This window comes from Notamacropus eugenii, chromosome 1 (assembly GCF_028372415.1).
Source record: "Notamacropus eugenii isolate mMacEug1 chromosome 1, mMacEug1.pri_v2, whole genome shotgun sequence".
In the NCBI taxonomy this organism is placed as follows: domain Eukaryota; kingdom Metazoa; phylum Chordata; class Mammalia; order Diprotodontia; family Macropodidae; genus Notamacropus; species Notamacropus eugenii.
Window position 1 is genome coordinate 548,711,264 of NC_092872.1, and position 19,811 is coordinate 548,731,074.

A 19,811-nucleotide genomic window follows, 5' to 3' on the forward strand; every position below is an offset into this window, starting at 1 on the left:
GCTGCTTCTCCTCAGCAAAGTTGGCTTTTCTCCAACATTTTGGCAAAGATTAAACTGTGCTCTGGCAGAGGATATTATAGCCTCTAAGAGGAAGTAAACCTTACCTTCATACTCTTTAAAGGGTAGGATTTTATCCCTTTCCTCACTCTCCTTGGTAGCCCCATTGCTAAACTGGAATGTGGAGAATCCGAAGATGGTCCACCAACGAGAACGATTACATGCTTAGAAAGTCAACTCCACAAAGCCAAGCTGAAGCCCCAGCGTAATTTAATGGAAGACTTTTGGTCTACAAGGTCACTTCAAAGAAACTGGTTACCAACTCTTTCACAGAGAGGCATCGTAGACTATAGTGGAAAGAGGTCAGGGCTGACAAGAAGGTAGCTAATGTGATAACTGGCAAGCAATGTGAGGGTGATGGTTTGGGCTAAGCTAAGATCTATCCATCCTTTATAAATGTCATGCTTTTTCTCAAGAGCCCGAACTTGGTTTCTGATTTTCCTTTTGCCTTCTCCACTAGAGAGGAAATATCTGTGGCTTTGAAAACATTCTCCTCATGGGAGGAATGAGTGGACAGTTGATATGGCAACAGGGAGGGGTTTGGCTGGGTAAATCCCCCTGCTTTCCTTATGTAAGGCTGCCCTTCTGAAAAGTGAGAAGGTATATTTGCTGAACATTTCCTAACAAACTGTTTTTACTCAGAAGAGGGATTGAGCCATTAAATATCAGAGCTAGAGGGGACCTTAGAACATAGACTGTTAGGTCCAGAAGGAACCTTAGAATATAGAATATTAGAACTGAAAGGGATATTAGAGACCATTTAGGTTTTACAGAGAACTGGGACCCAGAAAGGGGAATCAGCTTGATTGAAGTTACAAGATAAGTTAATATCAACGTCATCACAAGAATAGAAATATGCTACTCTCAGTCTTCTTTAAATTATTCTGTGAGTCATGAACTTGTAGAGGTCAAATAAACTCCATGAAATTCTTGTCGGTCTCAGCAGCAAATCAGCAGGCAAACATTATAGCTCTGGGGGCACACCCACAGTCTGGGAAGTGTTAGGAGTTATTGAGAAATGTTGCCCCCTTGTGGCAGAGACAGACTCTGGTAGAATCAGAGCAGGAATTAATATTTATATCTGAAAGGGGGACTTTTAACATCACATCTAAACATGTCTTTTTCCAGATAAATAAACTTGGACTCACAACAGGAAAAAGTATTTGCCCAAGGTCATGCAACAAATCAGGGAATGAGGATTCAAATCCAGGTCCTTCAAATCCAACTCAGTGGTTTGGTCTTCCCACTACATACACTAAGCTGATGAATAGAATTTTTTTCCTTTGCTTTTTCCAATTCTTTGCTAAAAGTGAAATCCATTAGACTTGGTTTGATGGCAATTCTGCATGTAGAATGGATATCCCCTAAACTTCAAAATCACATTACTTCTTGAGTTCAATAAGGAAAAGAAGGCAACATTCTTCTAGTGCCCTCACTCAGGACATTCTCTACCAACAGGCCAGGAACCGTAAATTAAAGCAAAATATTTAACTGGACAGGATAGAGAAGTAAATAGCTCAAATCAAGCAATAGATCTGCATCAGTCCTCCACTCCATTCTCAGATGTGCAAACAGATACAATCTCCCATATGTGCATGCTTCAGTGGAAAAGGGAATAAATCCCCTGACCTCTAAAGGGAGCAAGGGGTTTGGGCCTAAGGGCTTTGCATTGTACCTAGGAAATTCCTCCTATGTGAATCTGTTCAACTTTGCCTCCAGCTTCTTGGTATGATCCAGGGACTCTTCTGCAGGCTGGGAAGCTCACTACCATACTATAGCTAAGATCTTCTGAGTGCACCCTTTGCTATACCTCACCACTTGTTGGCTTCTCCATTGCTACCCTATTGTCTTCTCTGTAGCTTCAGGACCCATCCATCCTGCTCCAGTTACCTATAGCCCTTATGGGGAATAGTTATCTCTGTTTCCAAGTAAGCTTCCTGGGCCACATGCCTCAGTCTGGGCCACAAAAAGTTTTGTGGTTAAAATAGCCTCTGGTCAAATGATGCCCCAAAGGGCTGCTCAGGCCAACTGAGAGACTACAGAAATTTGTTCTTCTCAAGGAAGGTCTCCAGCTCGTACTCTTAACTGAGTTAGGGTGACTGAATTGTAGTTAGTCAATAGCTTTTATTAAGCGCCAACTATGTGCCAGGTACTCTGCTAAGTGTCAGGGATACAAAGAAAGGCAGAAACATAGTTCCTGCCCTCAGAGTGTACATTCCAATGGAGGATACAACAGGAAACAATCCGAGATATACAGAGTAAATGAAAGGGGATTCCAAAGGGAAGGCACTCTTGCAGCTAATGAGGCTTAAGCAAAGTCTTAAAGGAAGGATGGAAGGTGGAAGTGAGGATGAAGAACATTCCAAACATGGAGGACATGCAGTGAAAAGGCACTGAGTGGAGAGATAAAATGTTGTATATGAGAAATAGCCAGAAGGCCTGCATTGCTGGATTGTAGACTATGTGGAAGAGAAAAAAGTATAAAGTATAAAAATAACAGATTTAAAAGCCAGAATGGAGGATTTTATATTTTATCTGGGAGATAATAGGAATGATGGAATTTATTGGGTAATGGGGTAACCATATGAGACCTCTGCTTTAGAAAAGCACCTTAGCAGCTTAGCGGAGGATGATTTGGAGAGGATGGGGAGAGATTTGAGGTAGGAAGACCGAAGAGGAGGCTATTGCAGTTGTCTAGGTGAGAGGTGAACTAGAGCAGTTTCTATAAAGATAGACAAGGAACAGGAAAGAGAGGAGGAGGAGGAGAGAGAGAGAGAGAGAGAGAGAGGAGAAGGAGAAAGAGTGCTAACTTTTATAGAGCACCTACTACGTGCCAGGCACTGTGCTAACTGCTTTTTGCAATCATTATCTCATTTGATCTTCACAGCAGCCCTAGGAGGTAGGTGCTATTATTACCTCTACTGTTGAGGAAACAGACAGAGATTAGGTAACTTACCCAGGGTCACACAGCTAGTAAATGTGATTTGAACTCAGTTCTTGCTGACTCCAGGCCCAGCTTTCTATCTGCTATCACCGAGCTGCCCCAAATTGTCAACAAATTGGATATGTGGGGTGAGTATAAGTGAGGAGCTGAGGATGACACCAAGATAGTTATTTAAAGCCTAGTGGTAGGCGGTACCCACACCAAAATAAACAGGGATCTTTTGAAATATTAAATGAAGTCACTTTGTTATGTAAGTTATGGCGCATATATAGAAACCACAGATAAATTGATTGGACCAACTCTCATACTGAAAAAAGCTTGACTTGGTATTTTAACAGTAGTCACAAACAGCAACAATTTTTAGGATTTTTAGTTTAAAAACTTCTGAACAGAATTCACACTTTCTTGAAGTGAATAAAAGTTTAGTCATGATTCAATAAATATTTGTTTAATTTAGCTCATTTTTCCTAAACAATACAAATATTCCCTTCTAAAGAAATCCATTTCTTTTTCTGTTTGTTCGTTCTTTTAAAGTCTTAAATGAATCTTTTCTCTGGGCTTGGGCAGAATCTGTTTGAGAGTCTGAAGATGGCTCTGTGTGTGTGTGTGTGTGTGTGTGTGTGTGTGTGTTCCTCAGTCTGAGGAACCTGAACAGAGATCTTTTCTGCGTCATTGTCTCTAGCACCTGCTCAGAACACTCAGGCATTTGTTTTTACCCTTCCGGATGCCTGTCAATGTTCTCAAACAATCCAATACATGCCTCAGTGAGCCACACACCTCCTGAGCCCTTCTGTATCAAGAACAGGTCTGGCCAAGTTCCAGACAATCTCTGCCATCCTGACTCTGATTCAGGATCCCACCTGATGTTAACACAAGTGGCAACCACCAGCTCAGAGGGGAAGGGCTGGTGCTGCCACAGTGGCCACAAGGGGGAGACATTGTGTAATTCATTGCCCACGAGTACACTATGCACTCCTGTTAGCCAAGGGCATAATAAAGCTAGAAGGAACCTCTGAATGCTATGTAGACCAAACCCCTCTTTTTACAAAGGAGGAAACTGAGGTCCTCGGAGTTGAAGTAATTCACTCAAGATTATACAAGTTCTGCATACATATCAGAGGTGAGATTTTAATCTATGTCTTCTTATACCATTGCCAGGGCTTTTCCCACTATACCAAATGGAATTTAGCATGCATACAGACCAGATATCTTAAGAATATCAGCTCCTACTTCTGCTGCATTTTTTAAGTTTACAAATACTTTTCTTCATGTGAAGTTTTGGGCATCAGCTTTACTAAGTGTGGAAGTTCTTATATATTTTACTAATATGAATATGAGCATGATCAGCCCCATCTTAGAGGCAGCTCGGTGACTCAGTGGATAGAATCCTAGACTTGGAGTTAGGAAGATCTGAGTTCAAATGTGACCTCAGACGCTTAGCAGTTGCTGACTCCAGGCAAGTCACTTAATTCTGTTTACCTAATCTGTAAAATGAGCTGGAGAAGGAAATAGCAAACCACTTCAGTATCTTTGCCAAGAAAATCTCATGAATAGTATGGTCCACAGGATCACGAAGTGTCACGCATGACTAAATTGAATGAACAGCATCAAAAGCCCTCTTAGAGATGAAACCATCTCTAAGTGGTGAAAGGGATGTGAAGGGTCACATGGCTAGTGGGCATAGAAGCACAGGTTTTAGGACTCAAAGAGACTTTAGAGATCATTTAGTTAGTAAGATTAATTCATTAAAATAGGAAGCTATAAGATGGTGGGTTAGGGTGGGCTTCTTCCTACTCCATTCTCCCTTCAATTTACAGGTAAAGAAAATAAGGCACAGAATAAGGAAGGGACAGTTAGCAAACAGCAAAGGCAACATCTGAGCCCAGGTCACCAAACTGAAGAATTTCAAAGGACCTCAGAGTAAAACCTCTAAAACATATTCAATAGGTGACCGACCATCCAGCCTCCATTTGAGTACCTACAGCACTTGGAAAGCTACTACTTTCCACCAGAAATAAAAAGAGAATCACTAAAGGCTGCCCATTAAAAAGCCTCAGGAAGAAATATGGATATACATACTCTGCCACCAAATGATGGATTGTTTTGGACATAACTCATGAAGATCTGTCTAATAACAATAATAGTTAGCACTTACTGCTTTAGGGAATACAAAGCACTTTATACATATTATCTCATTTTTAACCTCACCACAACCCTGGGAGGTAGTTGAAATTATCATCCCAATTTTACAGATGAGATAGACAAGGTTGAGTGACATGCCTGGAATCACAAAGTGTCTGAAGCCAGTTTTTACTCAGGTTTTCCTGACAACAGGTCTACTGCTCTATTCTCTTCCCTAACTAACTGGTACTAAGGCATGGGGTTGTTGTGGCCTGCTACCCTGGAGGGAAAACACACATAGAAGAAATCAGAGTGCCCATGGACCTGACCTTGGGACAATCAAGAGACCTGAGAAGTACCTTAAAGGGTGTGCATGGCTTTTGGAGGCAACGATGTAATTGAATAAAAGACCACTTCAGGTGGGAAAGCACCAACTTACCAAGTGTTTTAACTGAGCTTGTCTGAGGTTCCTCAAAATTTCTTCCTCTGAACTTTTCCCATGCATCTGAAGGATCCTTTGTTGCATGATTTACATTTGTCATGTTCTCATCACTCAGCTATAAATATACTTTAAACAAAAACTTCTCATCTTTTTCCTGCCCGTTTGGGACCCAGCCTCTGGGACACAGAATTTGAACACGATTTGTTGACTGCAGCACCACTTCAATAAGTCAATGGATCCACCATCTATCAAAGTAATCAATTTCAAGTCACTGGAGGGCTTTGAGCAAAGACTGGATGAGCACTTATCAGAGATTTTGTAAAGGGATTTCCTTTCAAGTCCAGATTGGCTTGATAGGAAAGCGTAGGTGAGAAGGAAATCCTTCTAACTCTGAGATTCTGTGATTCTGTAGGACCTAAAATGGGGCCTAGAGCTAGCAATGACCTGGGCTACTGGGCATAGTTAAGAAACAGAGCATACTATCTATGTTGGAGCCAGTGGTCCCCACTCCCTCTCCTGTGTACAGGATGTGGTCAGCAATGAATGAGATGCTATCTATAAAATGTTGTAGCTCATTAGAGAAAGAAGTAAGCTATTATGAGGAAGATAGTTATCACTATTATTCCTACTAATCTCTTCTTTACTTGGATATTGAATGCTGAGTGTCAAGGTACTACATTACTTGAATAGCAGGAGTCAGCATTTTAGGGTTTCTCATAATACCCTATGTTGCGGTAGAGTAGATAATAAGAATCATTCCCTGAAGTTCTTCCTCCTCTTCCCAGTTCTCACCATTTTTGTCTTCATTCATAGATGATAGATTTAGAGCCAGAAGGTACTTCATGGAACACCATATTTGATCAAACCCCTCCCTCAGTTTAGAGATAAGTAAACTGAGCCTCAGAGAGGGGGAAGTGGCCTCCCAAAGTTACATGGGAATGAAGCAGCACAATTTGGATATTGTACATTCTATTTTATTAGGTTGTCATTCCCTCAACTAGGCTGCAAGAACTTGTAGGGTAAAAATTCCGTTCTATTCTTCTTCGCGTTTCCTTTGGCATCCTTGTACATGCCTTCCTACAACTTTCCTCAATGAATTTGGTGACCTTCCTTGAGGCAGTTAACACAAACAGAATACTAAGGCAGCCCTCAGGTGGTCCCTAGTGCTCTCAGTACATGGCAGTCCATTCTCTTGCTCTAATTTTATATTCCCTGCATTTAGTACTACAAGGGACCTTCTAGGTCCTCATGTTCAACCCAGCCCCTCATTTTACAGAGATCATTTACATCATGCCTGGCACACAAGCCATGGTTGGTAATATGCTGCAGCCTACTTTTGCCTACCATTTATTTCCTCACTGTCCTTGGGAGCCTCCTCTGATTCTTTGGAAAGAAGGAAAAAAGTATTAAGTGTGGTTTATAAATATTATCTCATTTGATCCTCACAGTGACCCCCAGGAGGTGTCACTTTATAACAATTTTATAGATGAGGAAACGGGCAGACAGATTAAGTGTCTTGTTCAGGGTCTCACAGCTAGGAAATATCTGAGGATGCGTTTGAACTCAGGTCTTTTGGACTCCAGGCCCAATGTTCTACCCGCTTTGCCACCTAGCTGTCTCACCATGTACTCTGCCTTAGAGAGTGTGGTTGGTAGAGATCACAGTCATATTGCATCATCAGGAGAATAATTTGAGACTTTAAATATTTGTGCTAGAAAGAAAAGGTTTTTCACTTCAGGGATCACTGAAAGTGATACATAATTTCCCAAAGGCATACAGAATACAAAATTTCCCATTTTATTCTCTTTCTTCTGTTCAGTTATGGGCTTTGTTCACTGTCTATCCACCCTCAATATCTGTCCAATATATACAATGGTCTGTCCATTCCACTAAGTATCAGTCTGAAAAATATGCATTTTTCATTCACTTGGATTATTAGGTTGACTTTTTTATTTTAATGCTCATGAATTTCGTTTCAATACCTTTACATTGTTTTGGGGCTTCATGCAACCAGAGAAATGGCATCAGAAGAAAAGAACATCTGGAAGACCTCACCATCTATAGGGAACCCCCTTTCCATTTTAATTCTTGACAGGGCACATTACAGTACCAAACACCTCAGGAGAGAATATGGTGATAGTTCACTATATCTAGCTCAGTCCCACCATACTGCTACCCATCTCCATATCATACTTTCTTCCTTCTCCTTCCCCCAAACGTACTTTCCACCTTTAACTATGGGAACGATAATCGGAATCAGTACTATCTTTCCTGGAAATGACATGTCAATCAATTGTCCTATAGCTCCACTCATCATTCTTGTGATTTCCTTGACCGAAACATTCCTCCCTGATGATCATTCTTCATGTGTATTGTCTCCTCCTATCAGGATGTAAGTTCTTTGTGGCCAGAGATTAAAAGTGCTTAGCACAATTCTAGGCATATAGAGTTTAAGGAATGCTTTTTCATCAAATCCAGTCATTCATCAATCCCATTCACCTATTCATTCATTCAAATGTGTCTCTGAAGGAATTTGAATCTAGATTCTTAATTCTATGTTCTTTCCACCTAAACTGTACTGACCCCCCCAGTCTGACATATTTCATAGTTATTATGAGAACCAAATTAAATAAACCAAATGAATCTTTTACATGCAAAACCCTATGGTAAATATTGGACAAGATGAAGAAAAACAAGTCATGATTCCTTTCCTCAAGGAACTGATAACCTAGTCTGGAATATATCACACACCCACACACACAAACACATATAAGTGCAGAAGTGTTATGTAAGAGCTGAAGAAAGAAAGATCACTTTTGCTGAGGAGGATATAATCAGGAAGGGAGTGGCCATTTGGAGTTTGACCTTGAAGGATGTATAGAAATTCATATAAGATAATGGGTATGAGATGCTCTAAATTCATTGAAACTTACTTGTATAGAATGTTTCTATTAGTTTAATTCCCAGCTGTAATGAAACCTCATAGCTCAGCTAAGACCCAGGCTCCAAAATAGCATAGCCAATAGATATATTTTCCCCAGGTCTGCTGACAAACTTTAGGCCTGCTATTATTTGGCCTTAAGAAGAGTGGTGATGGAATGCACTGTGCCATCCACACACTCTTGCTTGAGACTCATTGATTTGGCAGTACCTAAAGTATGTTGGTGATGGCCTATGATGATCACCATCCCTTATTTGGCAAGAGTGATCCCCAGACAGCCAACACACACACGTTGTGTCACTTGGCCTGTATCTGAAGCCTTTTCAGTTTGGTAGGGTTTACAGGAACATTCTCCAGCTAGTTTCTGTAAAAGAAATAACCAGCTATTGGGTATATTAATGAATTTATAGAAAAAAAGTTCACACAACCACAGTGTCCAACTTTTGTCTACTAACCTACTACCCCTACTAGGGTCTGGCTGCTGACTAATCTTAGTAACAAGGAAGTCACAGGTCATTATATCCAAAAGACAATAGAAAGTTCAAGGGTTCAGATCCTAAAATCATAGGATTATAGAATGGAATTTAAGGAGTAGAAGGGACTTTGAAGGCTATCTAATCTAACCCCTTTATTTTTCAGTGAGGGAAATGAAGATTCAAAGATTTCAAGTGACTTGCCCAAGATGACTCAGTCAGAGGTGGGATTGGAACCCAAATATTCTGACTTCAAAACCATTGAGTACCAAGAGAAGCATGCAATCCTGTGACTTTATAGATGAGGAAACTGAGAATCAAGGAGGTTAAGGGACTTGTTCAAGGCCACAAAGGTATTAAGAGGCAGAGGTAAGATTTTAACTCAAGTCCTCTTGCTTGGAGCTACTGCTCTTTGCATTGAATTTTAGGGGAGAAGAGCTTGCAATGAGATTTAGTGGAAGTACCACTGTATTTGGAGTCAGAGGACATGGGTTTGAATCCCAGTTTTGTGACTTACTAGCCATGTGACCATGGACAAATCAACCCTGTGATTTCAGTTTTGTTAAAATGATGGGATTAGGTTCTAAAGTGCCTTCCGGTTCTGGGGCTATGACTTCTTATAGATTCTGAGAACTCTAACAGACTTTAGGGATCAGTAGAGACAGCCTTGGTTCTAGAATCAAAAGACCTGATTTCAAATCCCACTACTGACTCTTACTATCTTTGTAACTTAGAAAAATCACTTAAGCAGCTTGGGCTTCACTTTCCTCACCTATTAAACGAAGTGACTGGACTAGATAGTTTGAGACCCCAGGCAGCTCTCTATCTATGATCTTATGATAAAGTATCTAGGAAAGGAAACTAAAGCTCAGTGAAAGGGAAATGACTAGCCAAGGTCTTATGGATAGTCATTGACAGAGTTGAGATTCAAACGCTGTCTCCAGATTCCCAGCTCTTTCCAAAGGTCCCCAATCATGTTTGCTAGTCTCCAGATTTCTTTCCTAAGCTGATTCATGGGTCAAAATATTATAATAATGAAGGAGGAAATGGAACTGAGAGTCAGTTGAAGAATCGTGGGAGGAACGAATTTGGGGAGCATGAAGTGGATTTAAGATGCTCCAATACTTCAAAGATCAATAATTTCATCAGTGTTTGACATCTCCTTCCTTGACTTGGCTCACCTTCCTTACATTAGTAGATAGTTTTCGTAAATGACCCCCCCAAAAATAATTCATCACCTATATAGACTAGCATCCCAGCAATGAGCCTCTATGAAATGAGTTAGACTGTTCCTCAGAAAACAGACATACAGTTAACTACCAAGTCTACATCTGAAGTTGTTCCAGCTTGGTAGGAACGGGCAGAACTTATCCTCTGCTGTCCAAATGATTGGGAACCCAAGATGATCTCCAAGCCATAATGAATGATCAGAAGACTTTAAATGGAATTGAGATAAGATAAACAAAAAGCCAGGTGCATTCAATTGGGTTGCCCTCTTCTATGACCCAGTTGACAATCAATCCTTATTGATACTAGCACAAAACTAGATGGTACCCAACCAAGTTCAACATCTCAACAGCCAAAGGAAAATAACTCTGAGTCTTTTGGTCTCCTTCTGGTATGGCTGGAGGGGTGGGTGGGCAGGATTTCTGAGAAGAGCTGCTCAAGAGTTGCTGAGTTGACAGAAACTGTTGTGTTCTCTGAACTTTCAGACAAGAGAAGGCAATGAACTGGTTGGAACAGTCACATGAGTTTCTATTTTAAGTGTAGTTAATGTCCTAAGATGTGAAGCTAGAAGGGACCTTAGAGATCATCTAGCCAAAGTTCCTCATTTTAACAATGAGAAAACTGAGACCCAGAGAAGTGAAACAATTTGTACAAGGACTAGGATTTGAACATGCAATTAGAAGTAACTAGAAGGTTCAGTGCATGGAGTGCCAGGCTTGGAACCAGGAAGATATGAGTTCAAATCCTGCTTCAGATATTTATCTGTGTGACCCTGGGAAAATCATTTAACCTCTCAGGTTCAGTTTCCTCATTTAAAAATGGTGATGGCAATAGCACCCGCCTCACTAGAATGTGGTGAGGATCAAACGAGGGAACACACATAAAGTACTTTGTAAACCTTTAGGTACCATATAAATTCCAGATATTACTGTTGCTGTTATTATTATTTATTTGACCCCAAATTCAACTTTATTTTCAATACCACTTCTCCACTGGGCTACCCTGAGAGTTTGAAGACTGCTGTCCAAGGAGGAATCCCCAGCATGGGCATGGGTATTGTCACCAAGTCTAAGAACTATACTTTGTAATGTCATAGCCAAGAAGGTTCACCAACCGGATTTACAGGGAAGAAATAGAGGTTTATTTTTGTAATATCCTTAACACTTCACTCCTGTTGTTACCACCACCTCTACTTAGAGACTCTTCTGGTTGCCCCTTGCCCATGGGACAAAGTACAAACTTATTAGCCTGATATTTAAGGTCCTAAAGCCATTAGCTAGCAATTTTTATGCCCTACTACAAACACCATAGAACATACCTTCCAATAAACATTTAAATACAAATTCAGTTGGAAGAGGAGGGGGCATCTATTGGAAAGACACTGAACTGTTTCTTAGACATTTTTCTATTCCCAACAATACCTACAGTAGTGTACTAATTACTTGCAACAAGTAATAATTTTTTTTTGAGAGATGCCAATAGGCACTTCCATTTTAACAAATGAAAATGGTTAAATCTCCTTCTGAATGTCCAGGGATCCCATATGTGCACCCATCAGGTCACTTTTTCCAATTTGTTGTTGGAAGACTTGATGTCTAGACCAGACTGAAAGTAAGATCTTTGAGGTGGAAATTGCCTAAAGGACCTGAAAGAAGATCTTGTTATGGAAGTCCTAACAGCACTTTTTCCCACCCGGTGACTGCATAGATGCTTCTTTTGGGGAAAGCATGGAACTTAAAAGATATGTGACCTTGAACTAGAAACAAAACATTTAATTTCCAACTGAAAGCAGCCAATTCACATGCACTGATAAAATATATCTTCAGTCTAGTAAGGGAGGGAAACAATTGTTTTCTAAGAGCTGTATCATGGAGAGGATGCAATGGCAGTCTACTATTGTTGGTACTGTATAATAAATATATATGTTCTTTACATCCAGCAGCATCATAGAGATTGACAATTTTGATTCTCCGAAGGCTGAATACTTTGGTGGCTTCCTATAAGAGACTTCAATATGTTAGTCCATTCTGGCAAATTGATGTCCCCAGAATTACCACCTGTCAAAGACTGTCCCAGACTGTCCCAGAGTCCCACATGTTCTTGTGGTTACAAGTAATAATTTTGATATGCTTACATCTTGTGACAGCAGTGATCATGATGGAATGAAGCTAGTGACAGTATGCTGATTCTGAAGTCTGACCTTGACCAAGGGAAACCGAATTGAGCTGGCTTCCCTAATTTTAGTTAATCCCCTGCCAGCTGAGTGCTGGATTTTGTGGCATAGATGTTGGTTTCATTGGTTTCCTTTGTAGCACTTTTAACAGTGTAGTTTTAAAGAATGTATGTTACTTGAAGGAAATGTGTAAAATCTGTACCTATTTGTAGCACACACTTCCAATGACATATTGCAGTAACTGTTGCCTTGGTGAAGTCAAGCGTTTCAAAGATCATTCAAACCCACAAATCAACTGCAAGGAAGCAAAAAGGGAAATGTAGTCAAAAATGAAAAACTAAGCCAAGAAATGACACCAACTAAATGTAAGGGTTAGGCTCTGGGGATAGAAAAAAAAAACAACATAGTCCCTGACATCAAAGAACTGACCTTGAGTGTTAGCATTCAAAGCGCTCCACAATCTGGTACAACCTTCCCTTTCCAAATTTAGATCAGAATATTTTTCCTCTGTTTACTCTATACTGTGGCCAAATGACCATGCTCTGATTCCTAAACTTGCCTGTTGCTTTCCCACCTCCATGCATTTGCTTATGCTATTTTTTCTGTATGCCTAAAATGCTTCTCCTCCCAATTCTTCTTATATAGAATTTTAAATTATCCTTTAAAGCCCAGTCCAAATATTCCTCTTCCATGAAGCCTTCCCTGATCCCCTGATTCCCCAAGTCATCAATGATCTTCATCCACAGAACTCAGTATGCTTTTAGGGGGGGATCCCTCTAAGGTAGTTATCGTTTAATACACACTATCAGTATCTGGCTGTATTTTATCCCTTTAGTAAGCTGTAAACTGTGTGAGGGTAGGCACTAAGTCTTATCTAAACTTTGGGTTTCCCCCTGTATCTAGCGCAGTGCTCTGTATACACCAGGTTCTTAATTAATAAGTATGCTGAATGAATGAATTAAAAAAGTGAGGTGCTAATTTCAGTTGTTTAATATTATATTGTATATTTGAGGATGGGGAGGTCTCACCATCTCACAGCAAGTACTCAAAATGAAATTGTACATTTCATCCATCACTTGGATAGTTCTCTGATGCTTCTTTATTTTATTATTCCCAAGGTATCTCCTGTACAGAACACCCAGGATATAGAGAATAATAACAACTTTGAGTAAGTATCATGGAAATCCTGTTTTTACCAGTATAATGGGGAGATTAGCCAATGAGGGCCAGTCCTTAGAACATGATTGTTCTTCCACAGCCAATTAGCAGATTTTTAGTCATCATATCAGTACCTCAAGTCACTTCTATTCCTCTCAAACCCACCATGAGTAATTTTTCTAGTTCTTGATCTTATATTTATATCCACTTGGTGCTTTCATCAGTTCCCATGAGCTGAATTATCATCTCTATTCAGATGACTCCAAAATGTATATATCTAGACCTATAAGTCTGAATTTCTTACCAACAACAACCTGCTGCATATCTCCATCTAGATATCCCACTTGCATCTTGAACTCAATATGTACAAAATAGAAAAAATCTCTGTTATCCCCCAGACCTATCTCTTATTAAACCTTCTTTAGTTCTGTTGAGGGTAACACCCAGGGATTTGCTGGGACCAACTCTAACCAGCTTGAAAGATTATTAGATTTTAAGTGTCAGTATTTATACCTTAGAAATCATCAGTGTGTACAAATCAGAGCTTGATTTATTGCTTGTTGATTATCTAGATTTAAGAAAATGTCCTTAATATAGACTCAACTTAGAAATACATGTGCATTTTTTCCAGATAGCCCAGTAGTGATACATTTTACCAGCATATCCTGATATTATCCTATCACCTTTCTAGTCACCAGGATTTGCAACCTTGAAGTCATCCTTGTTCCTTCCCTCTTTCTTACATTTCATCTCCAAGAAGTTTCCAAGGATTTGTCCATTCTGTTGCCCTAATATATCCATCTTTTCCATCATATCCATCTTTTCTCTCTACTCCTTGGTGGCCTGAATTCAGGCCCTTATTTATTTCAGGTCTAGGTTATTATTAGAAGGCTAACCTCCTAATTGTTCTTTCTACTTCTGGTCTCTCCTTTTTCCTATTTATCCTCTATGCAGCTGCTAAAATATTCTTCCTAAAGAAAAATCTGAACATGTCATCACCCCACCTACCGAGTCAAACAAATCTCTTTGACGCCACCTAAACACAATATTCCATTTTCTGCTTCCATGTCCCTTCTCCCATGCCTAGAATACATGCCCTCCTTCCCTCTGCTACTTTGAATCCTCAGCTTTCTTCAAAACTCATCTCAGGTTTCACCTCCTAGACAAAGCTTTTCTGGACCCCACTCACTGTTAGTACTGTCTCCTTCCTCAAGTTCCTATATGACTTATCTGCCTCTATGTTGTATCTCCTGGTAGAGGGTAAGCTCCATGAAGGTACAGAATAGTTCTGGCAGAGCCAAGCCCTTTCCACTCTGCCAAGCTGCTTTCTCTATTCCACTATTTAGAACCCCTCACTGAGTCCTGCTGAAAGGCATCAGGTAAATTCACCTCATTCAAACTTCCCCTGTTGGACTGGGAATTCCGTGAGAACAGAGACTCTTTTTCCTGTCTTTGTATCACCAGCACTTAGAATAATGTCTGGCACACAGTAGGAGCTTGGTAAATGCTAGTTAACCAACCAACTGCCTACCCAATATCTAACACAACCTTGTACATAGTAGATGTTTAATACATTGTTGTTGAATTGGACTCAATACAGCACATGAGAGACAGAAGTGGTAGAGTCCTAATAGAACGGTCCCCCTGGCATTGATCACAAGGATAAATTGCTATGAAAACATTGTAAAATATCTTCCATTTTTCACCAATTTGCTGCCATATTCCCATTTCAGCTATAAATACTGCTGAAGGTCATGAGGCACAGCAGCCATCTAGTGACTAGGCAGCAGTAACTCAAGGTCAGCAACAGTTTTGCCATTGGCACCAACTCCCAAGCACTCCCCTATTTGGGGGGGTATGCCAAGGTCAGAGGTCATGTGAACCTGTATTGGGAGCACTAAGTCTCACAACTTCAGACCCAGATATGAGCTATAGTTGGTTACCACCCCTGGGAAGATCACATCAGTAAGATGGGTATTGCATCCTCTGTCATGTCACCAATTTTGCTTCCAAGGATCTTAGTCACACACCACAGCCAGGTCAGCCAGGCTGTCAAGTAGTGTCTATGCAGTTATCAGAAACCACTATGGCAACAAAGGGCACAAGCCAACTTCTTGCTTCTCCCATCTAAGCCCTCTCCCAATCTCTAATATTCAACTACACACACACACACACACACACACACACACACACACACACACACACACACACATACATACACACACACATACACATACACACACACCCTAACCCTCACCCCTGCCAAGGAAATTCAAGAACCTTTCTTTACTCTGATTCATGGGCCCGCTTCCTTCTTCCCAGTGTTGCTGGATCAGACATCCTAGTCTTGCTATCTACCCTGTAGCCACACCCTTATGACCTCCCTGCCTTTTCGTAGATTCAGAAGCTGAACTTCCCTAAATGTGTTATCCTCCCCATTAAAAAAAATATAGCTAGTGTTTTTATAGTCCTTTAAGGTTTACATAGGACACATTTCATCTTGTTTCAACCTTATGACCAACACTGTGAGGTATTATCCCTATTTTTCAGATGAGGAAACTGAGGCTGAGAGATGTTATGTGACTTCCCCAAGGTCACGTAGCTGGTAAGCATCTGAGTCAGGATTTGAATTTCCGTCTTCCTGACTCCAGGTCCAATGCCCTATCTACTGTATCACCTGGCTGCCTCCTTGACAACAGGGACTCTCCTCTTTCTGTTTGTATAACCAGCTCTTAACACAATACTTGACATGTATTGAGGGTTTAATAAATATTTGTCTTTCATTTGTTCTAAGAAACCAAAGGCAAAGGGGCTTCTTCTCTTCCATCCTATCTTTCACCAAGAAAATGGGCAAGAGGTCTAAGTGGACCCTTAGGCAACTTATTTTAGTGGAAAGGATACCTAACTGAACCTAAAAATACCTCATATCATATTTTAGTTAGAAGAAAAAAAACAAGCATTTATTAAGTGCCTGCTATATGTCAGGAACTGTGTTAATCACCTTATAAATACCTCACTTCATCCTCACAACCCTGAGAGGAAAGTGCTGTAATTATTCCCATTTTACAGTTGAAGAAGCTGAGGTAAACAAGTTAAGTGACTCTCCTAGGGTCACACTGCTAGTGACTGAGGCCAGATGTTAGCTACCAAAAGTAAAAAACTAAAAAAACCCTCGAAAACCAACAATGTAACATTGGATGAATTAACTGTTCCCTTGACCTCAGTTTCCCCATTCCCAATAATAATAGCTCACATTGATATAGCCCTTTAAGGGTTGAGGTAGGTAGTGTAAGTATGATTGATTATTCTTATTTTACAGATGAGGAGACCAAGGTTCAGAGAAATTAAATGAATTGTCCAGAGCCACATCTATAAAATGAAGGGAATGGCTCAGATGATTTCTAAGGTCCCTTCCACCTGCCTATGGGGAGGTAGCGTAGTATAGTAATTAGAGAGCTGAATTAGGAATCTAAAGACCTGTTTTCATATCCTGGTTGTGTCACAAGTTCTCTGTGCCTCATTTGTAAAGGGGAGAATAGACTAGGTAATCTGTGTTTCTTAGATCCTATGATGTACAGTATTTGTGCTTTCAGCCAGATCTATTTTTATTTAAGGTTCTGTTTATCAGTTGCCCCAGAGTCTCTGGATATACAACCAATGCCTGAGCCCATCCCATGGGACCAAATTTAGCTTTCTACTCTCTGAGATTATATTCTCCCAAACCCTGCTCTGTCTGACAGAATTTCTCTCAAACATCCCTGCTATGTCTTTTTACCCGCAGGACTTCCACCAGGAGCAGTAAGAGGCCTGAAAGACAAACACCTATCTTGTACGACTGCTCAGAAGAAGAGCTCATGGCGAGCATTGAGCGGGAATATGGCCGCTGAGAACTGGCACAAGCCAGAAAAGACTCACGATTTTGGATGACAGTGCCTGAGCAGTGAAAAAGGCACATCCTCCATGGAGATGGGCAGCAACGTCAGCTTCTCTCTCTACCCCTCCTCCCCATCAGCCAGAAGTTTGCACAATACATAACCTAGTGTAGTCAAGCTATTCCTCCACTAAGGGCATCATCTCTCTAGCAGGCAATGAGTCAGTGGGGAGGAAGGCATAGAACCATCCAGTAAGATGACAATCATTTCTGAAGTGCCTTTATAGATCCTTAGACTATTACATCTTGATGCAACCCTGGAGATCCAGCATTAGCATTTTGCAGGTGAGGGAGCTGAGGTCCAGAGAGGTAAAGATAACTGCTTATGGGTCATACAAGGTGCTAATGGATAAGCCAGGACTTGAAACTGAGTCTCTTGGCTATTCAGCCAGCACTCTTTCTACTCTACTATCCTACCCTTCCACCTCATAGCTGACTTTTTAAAATGTGATCTTTCCAAAGTTAGCCCCAAAAGGCAGTCTTCAGCATGGTTGGCCATCCAGCATTGTTGTCTGAAGTATCTGGCCAAAAAATATGTTGAGAACCATTCTTCCATAGTACAGGGGAAAGAACACTGCCTCTGGGGACTCAGAGGACCTGAGTTCAAATCTTAACTCTGATATTTAGTAGCTGGGGGATCTTGGCCAAGTTACTTCTTGTTCAGTCGTTTTCAGTTACAGCCTCTAGCTCTAGAGATATGATCTATGAGGATCCAGACTGAGTATTTGGCATACTTAGGGGAAACTCAACTAGGGTATTGTCTAAGTAACCTGTTCTTCTATCCATTCTTTTAAGGATAGGGGAGGGAAAACACTACATATTTAAATTCAAGGGACCATGGGCCTTTTGGGATCATTTGACCCTTCTTGGGGTCCCAAGTCCTCATCTATGAAATGAGGAGGTTGAACTGGTCCCTTCCACCACTGACATTCCTGTAACCCTAAATGTTTCCCTGGTGTCTGAAACACATCCCTGGTCTGGACATAAAGCTCAATACTACTTTATTTGAAGCCAGAGGATCTCACCTCTCTGCTTATTCCCAATGTGACCTTGGGTGAGACATTTCCCTTCACTGTGTCTCAGTTTCCCCATCTGTAGAATGAAGGTGTTAGAGTATATGACCTCAGAGATCCCTTGTAGCTCCCACATCAGCCAGCCCTTGGCAGCCTGTGTGATCACAGTCATTTCACTTATCTGGGTCTCAGGCTCCTTATCTGTAAAATGAGGGTAATAATATGACCAACCACCCACCCCATTATGGGAACGTGCTTTGTGAACCTTAAAAGGATATGCAAATGTCAATTATTTACTTTTAGTCCCATGATCCAAATCCCTACTTATTACCAGAGATGAAGTGAAGAGTTTGCATTCTAAATTCTAATTGAAAAATGAGTTTGTATTTTAAGACATTAGAGCATAAACTGTCCATTGTGCCTGGAATATAGTTGTCACATTGTCTACCACAAGAGAGAAGGAATTCCAAACTTTATTCTAAGAAACTCTGTTACCAAAAGTAGAGATAAGGTAGAAATGAGTTTGAGGGTAAGTGGATTCCTTCCCCTCTGAGTTGCTGTCCAGCTTTCAGGATCCCGTTGACTGAATCTCAGAGTTAGAATGGACCTAAGCAGTCATTTAGTCCCTAGTCTAGTTTCTTACTTGAAAAAAAATATCCCTACTACAAGATACCTGGTACAGGACATTCTTTGAAGGTTCCAGTGATCAGGAACCCCCTATTTCCCAAGGTAGCCGCTTCTACTTTGGAAAAGCTCTAATGTTAGGAAGTTAAGGGTTTATCCCCCTGGTTTTAATCCAAAATGTACTTCTTTGCAAATTCTATCCATCATTCCTGGTTCTACCCTCTGAGAGGCCACGTAGAACAATCTAATCCTTCTTGTGGAGGAAAGTCTTTCAAATATTTGAAGATACCACATTTGTTCCCCCCAACACACACACACACACACACACACACACACACACACACACACACGCCCAAATCCAGACCAACTTTGTTGAAAGAGGCTTTGTCTTCAGACATTTTCCCACCTGCTCACAAATTATTAATTGACTATCTATAATCAGAGCCAAAACCAGAATTCCTTTGAAAGGATTTTTTATTCTTCATGGGGATATCTAAGAGAGAGTGAATTAGGATCTCAGTGTCTGCTGCTGGACAAGACCATAGAGAAGAAAATCCAGCCCCCATCATTGGACAGCTGAGGAAATAGGCTGAGAGAAGAGAAAAGACTTATCCAAGGCTACACCAGTCATTCATAGAGAAAAGATTTAAGCCCAGGTCCCCTGGTTCCAAATCCATTCAACCTGCCTACAGCAGCCAGCAGACTTT

General features: G+C 40.7%; 1 protein-coding gene across 1 annotated transcript in view; it reads left to right on the plus strand.

Moving 5' to 3' along the window:
- CYS1 (cystin 1) overlaps positions 1-19,454 on the plus strand; it is a 32,506-nt gene extending 13,052 nt beyond the window's left edge. The window contains exons 2-3 of the mRNA XM_072634236.1: positions 13,497-13,546; positions 17,318-19,454. Coding sequence (XP_072490337.1) covers positions 13,497-13,546; positions 17,318-17,423 — 156 coding nt within the window. The 3' untranslated portion in view covers positions 17,424-19,454. The remainder of the gene's footprint in view (positions 1-13,496; positions 13,547-17,317) is intronic.
- Positions 19,455-19,811: the final 357 nt, after the last annotated feature.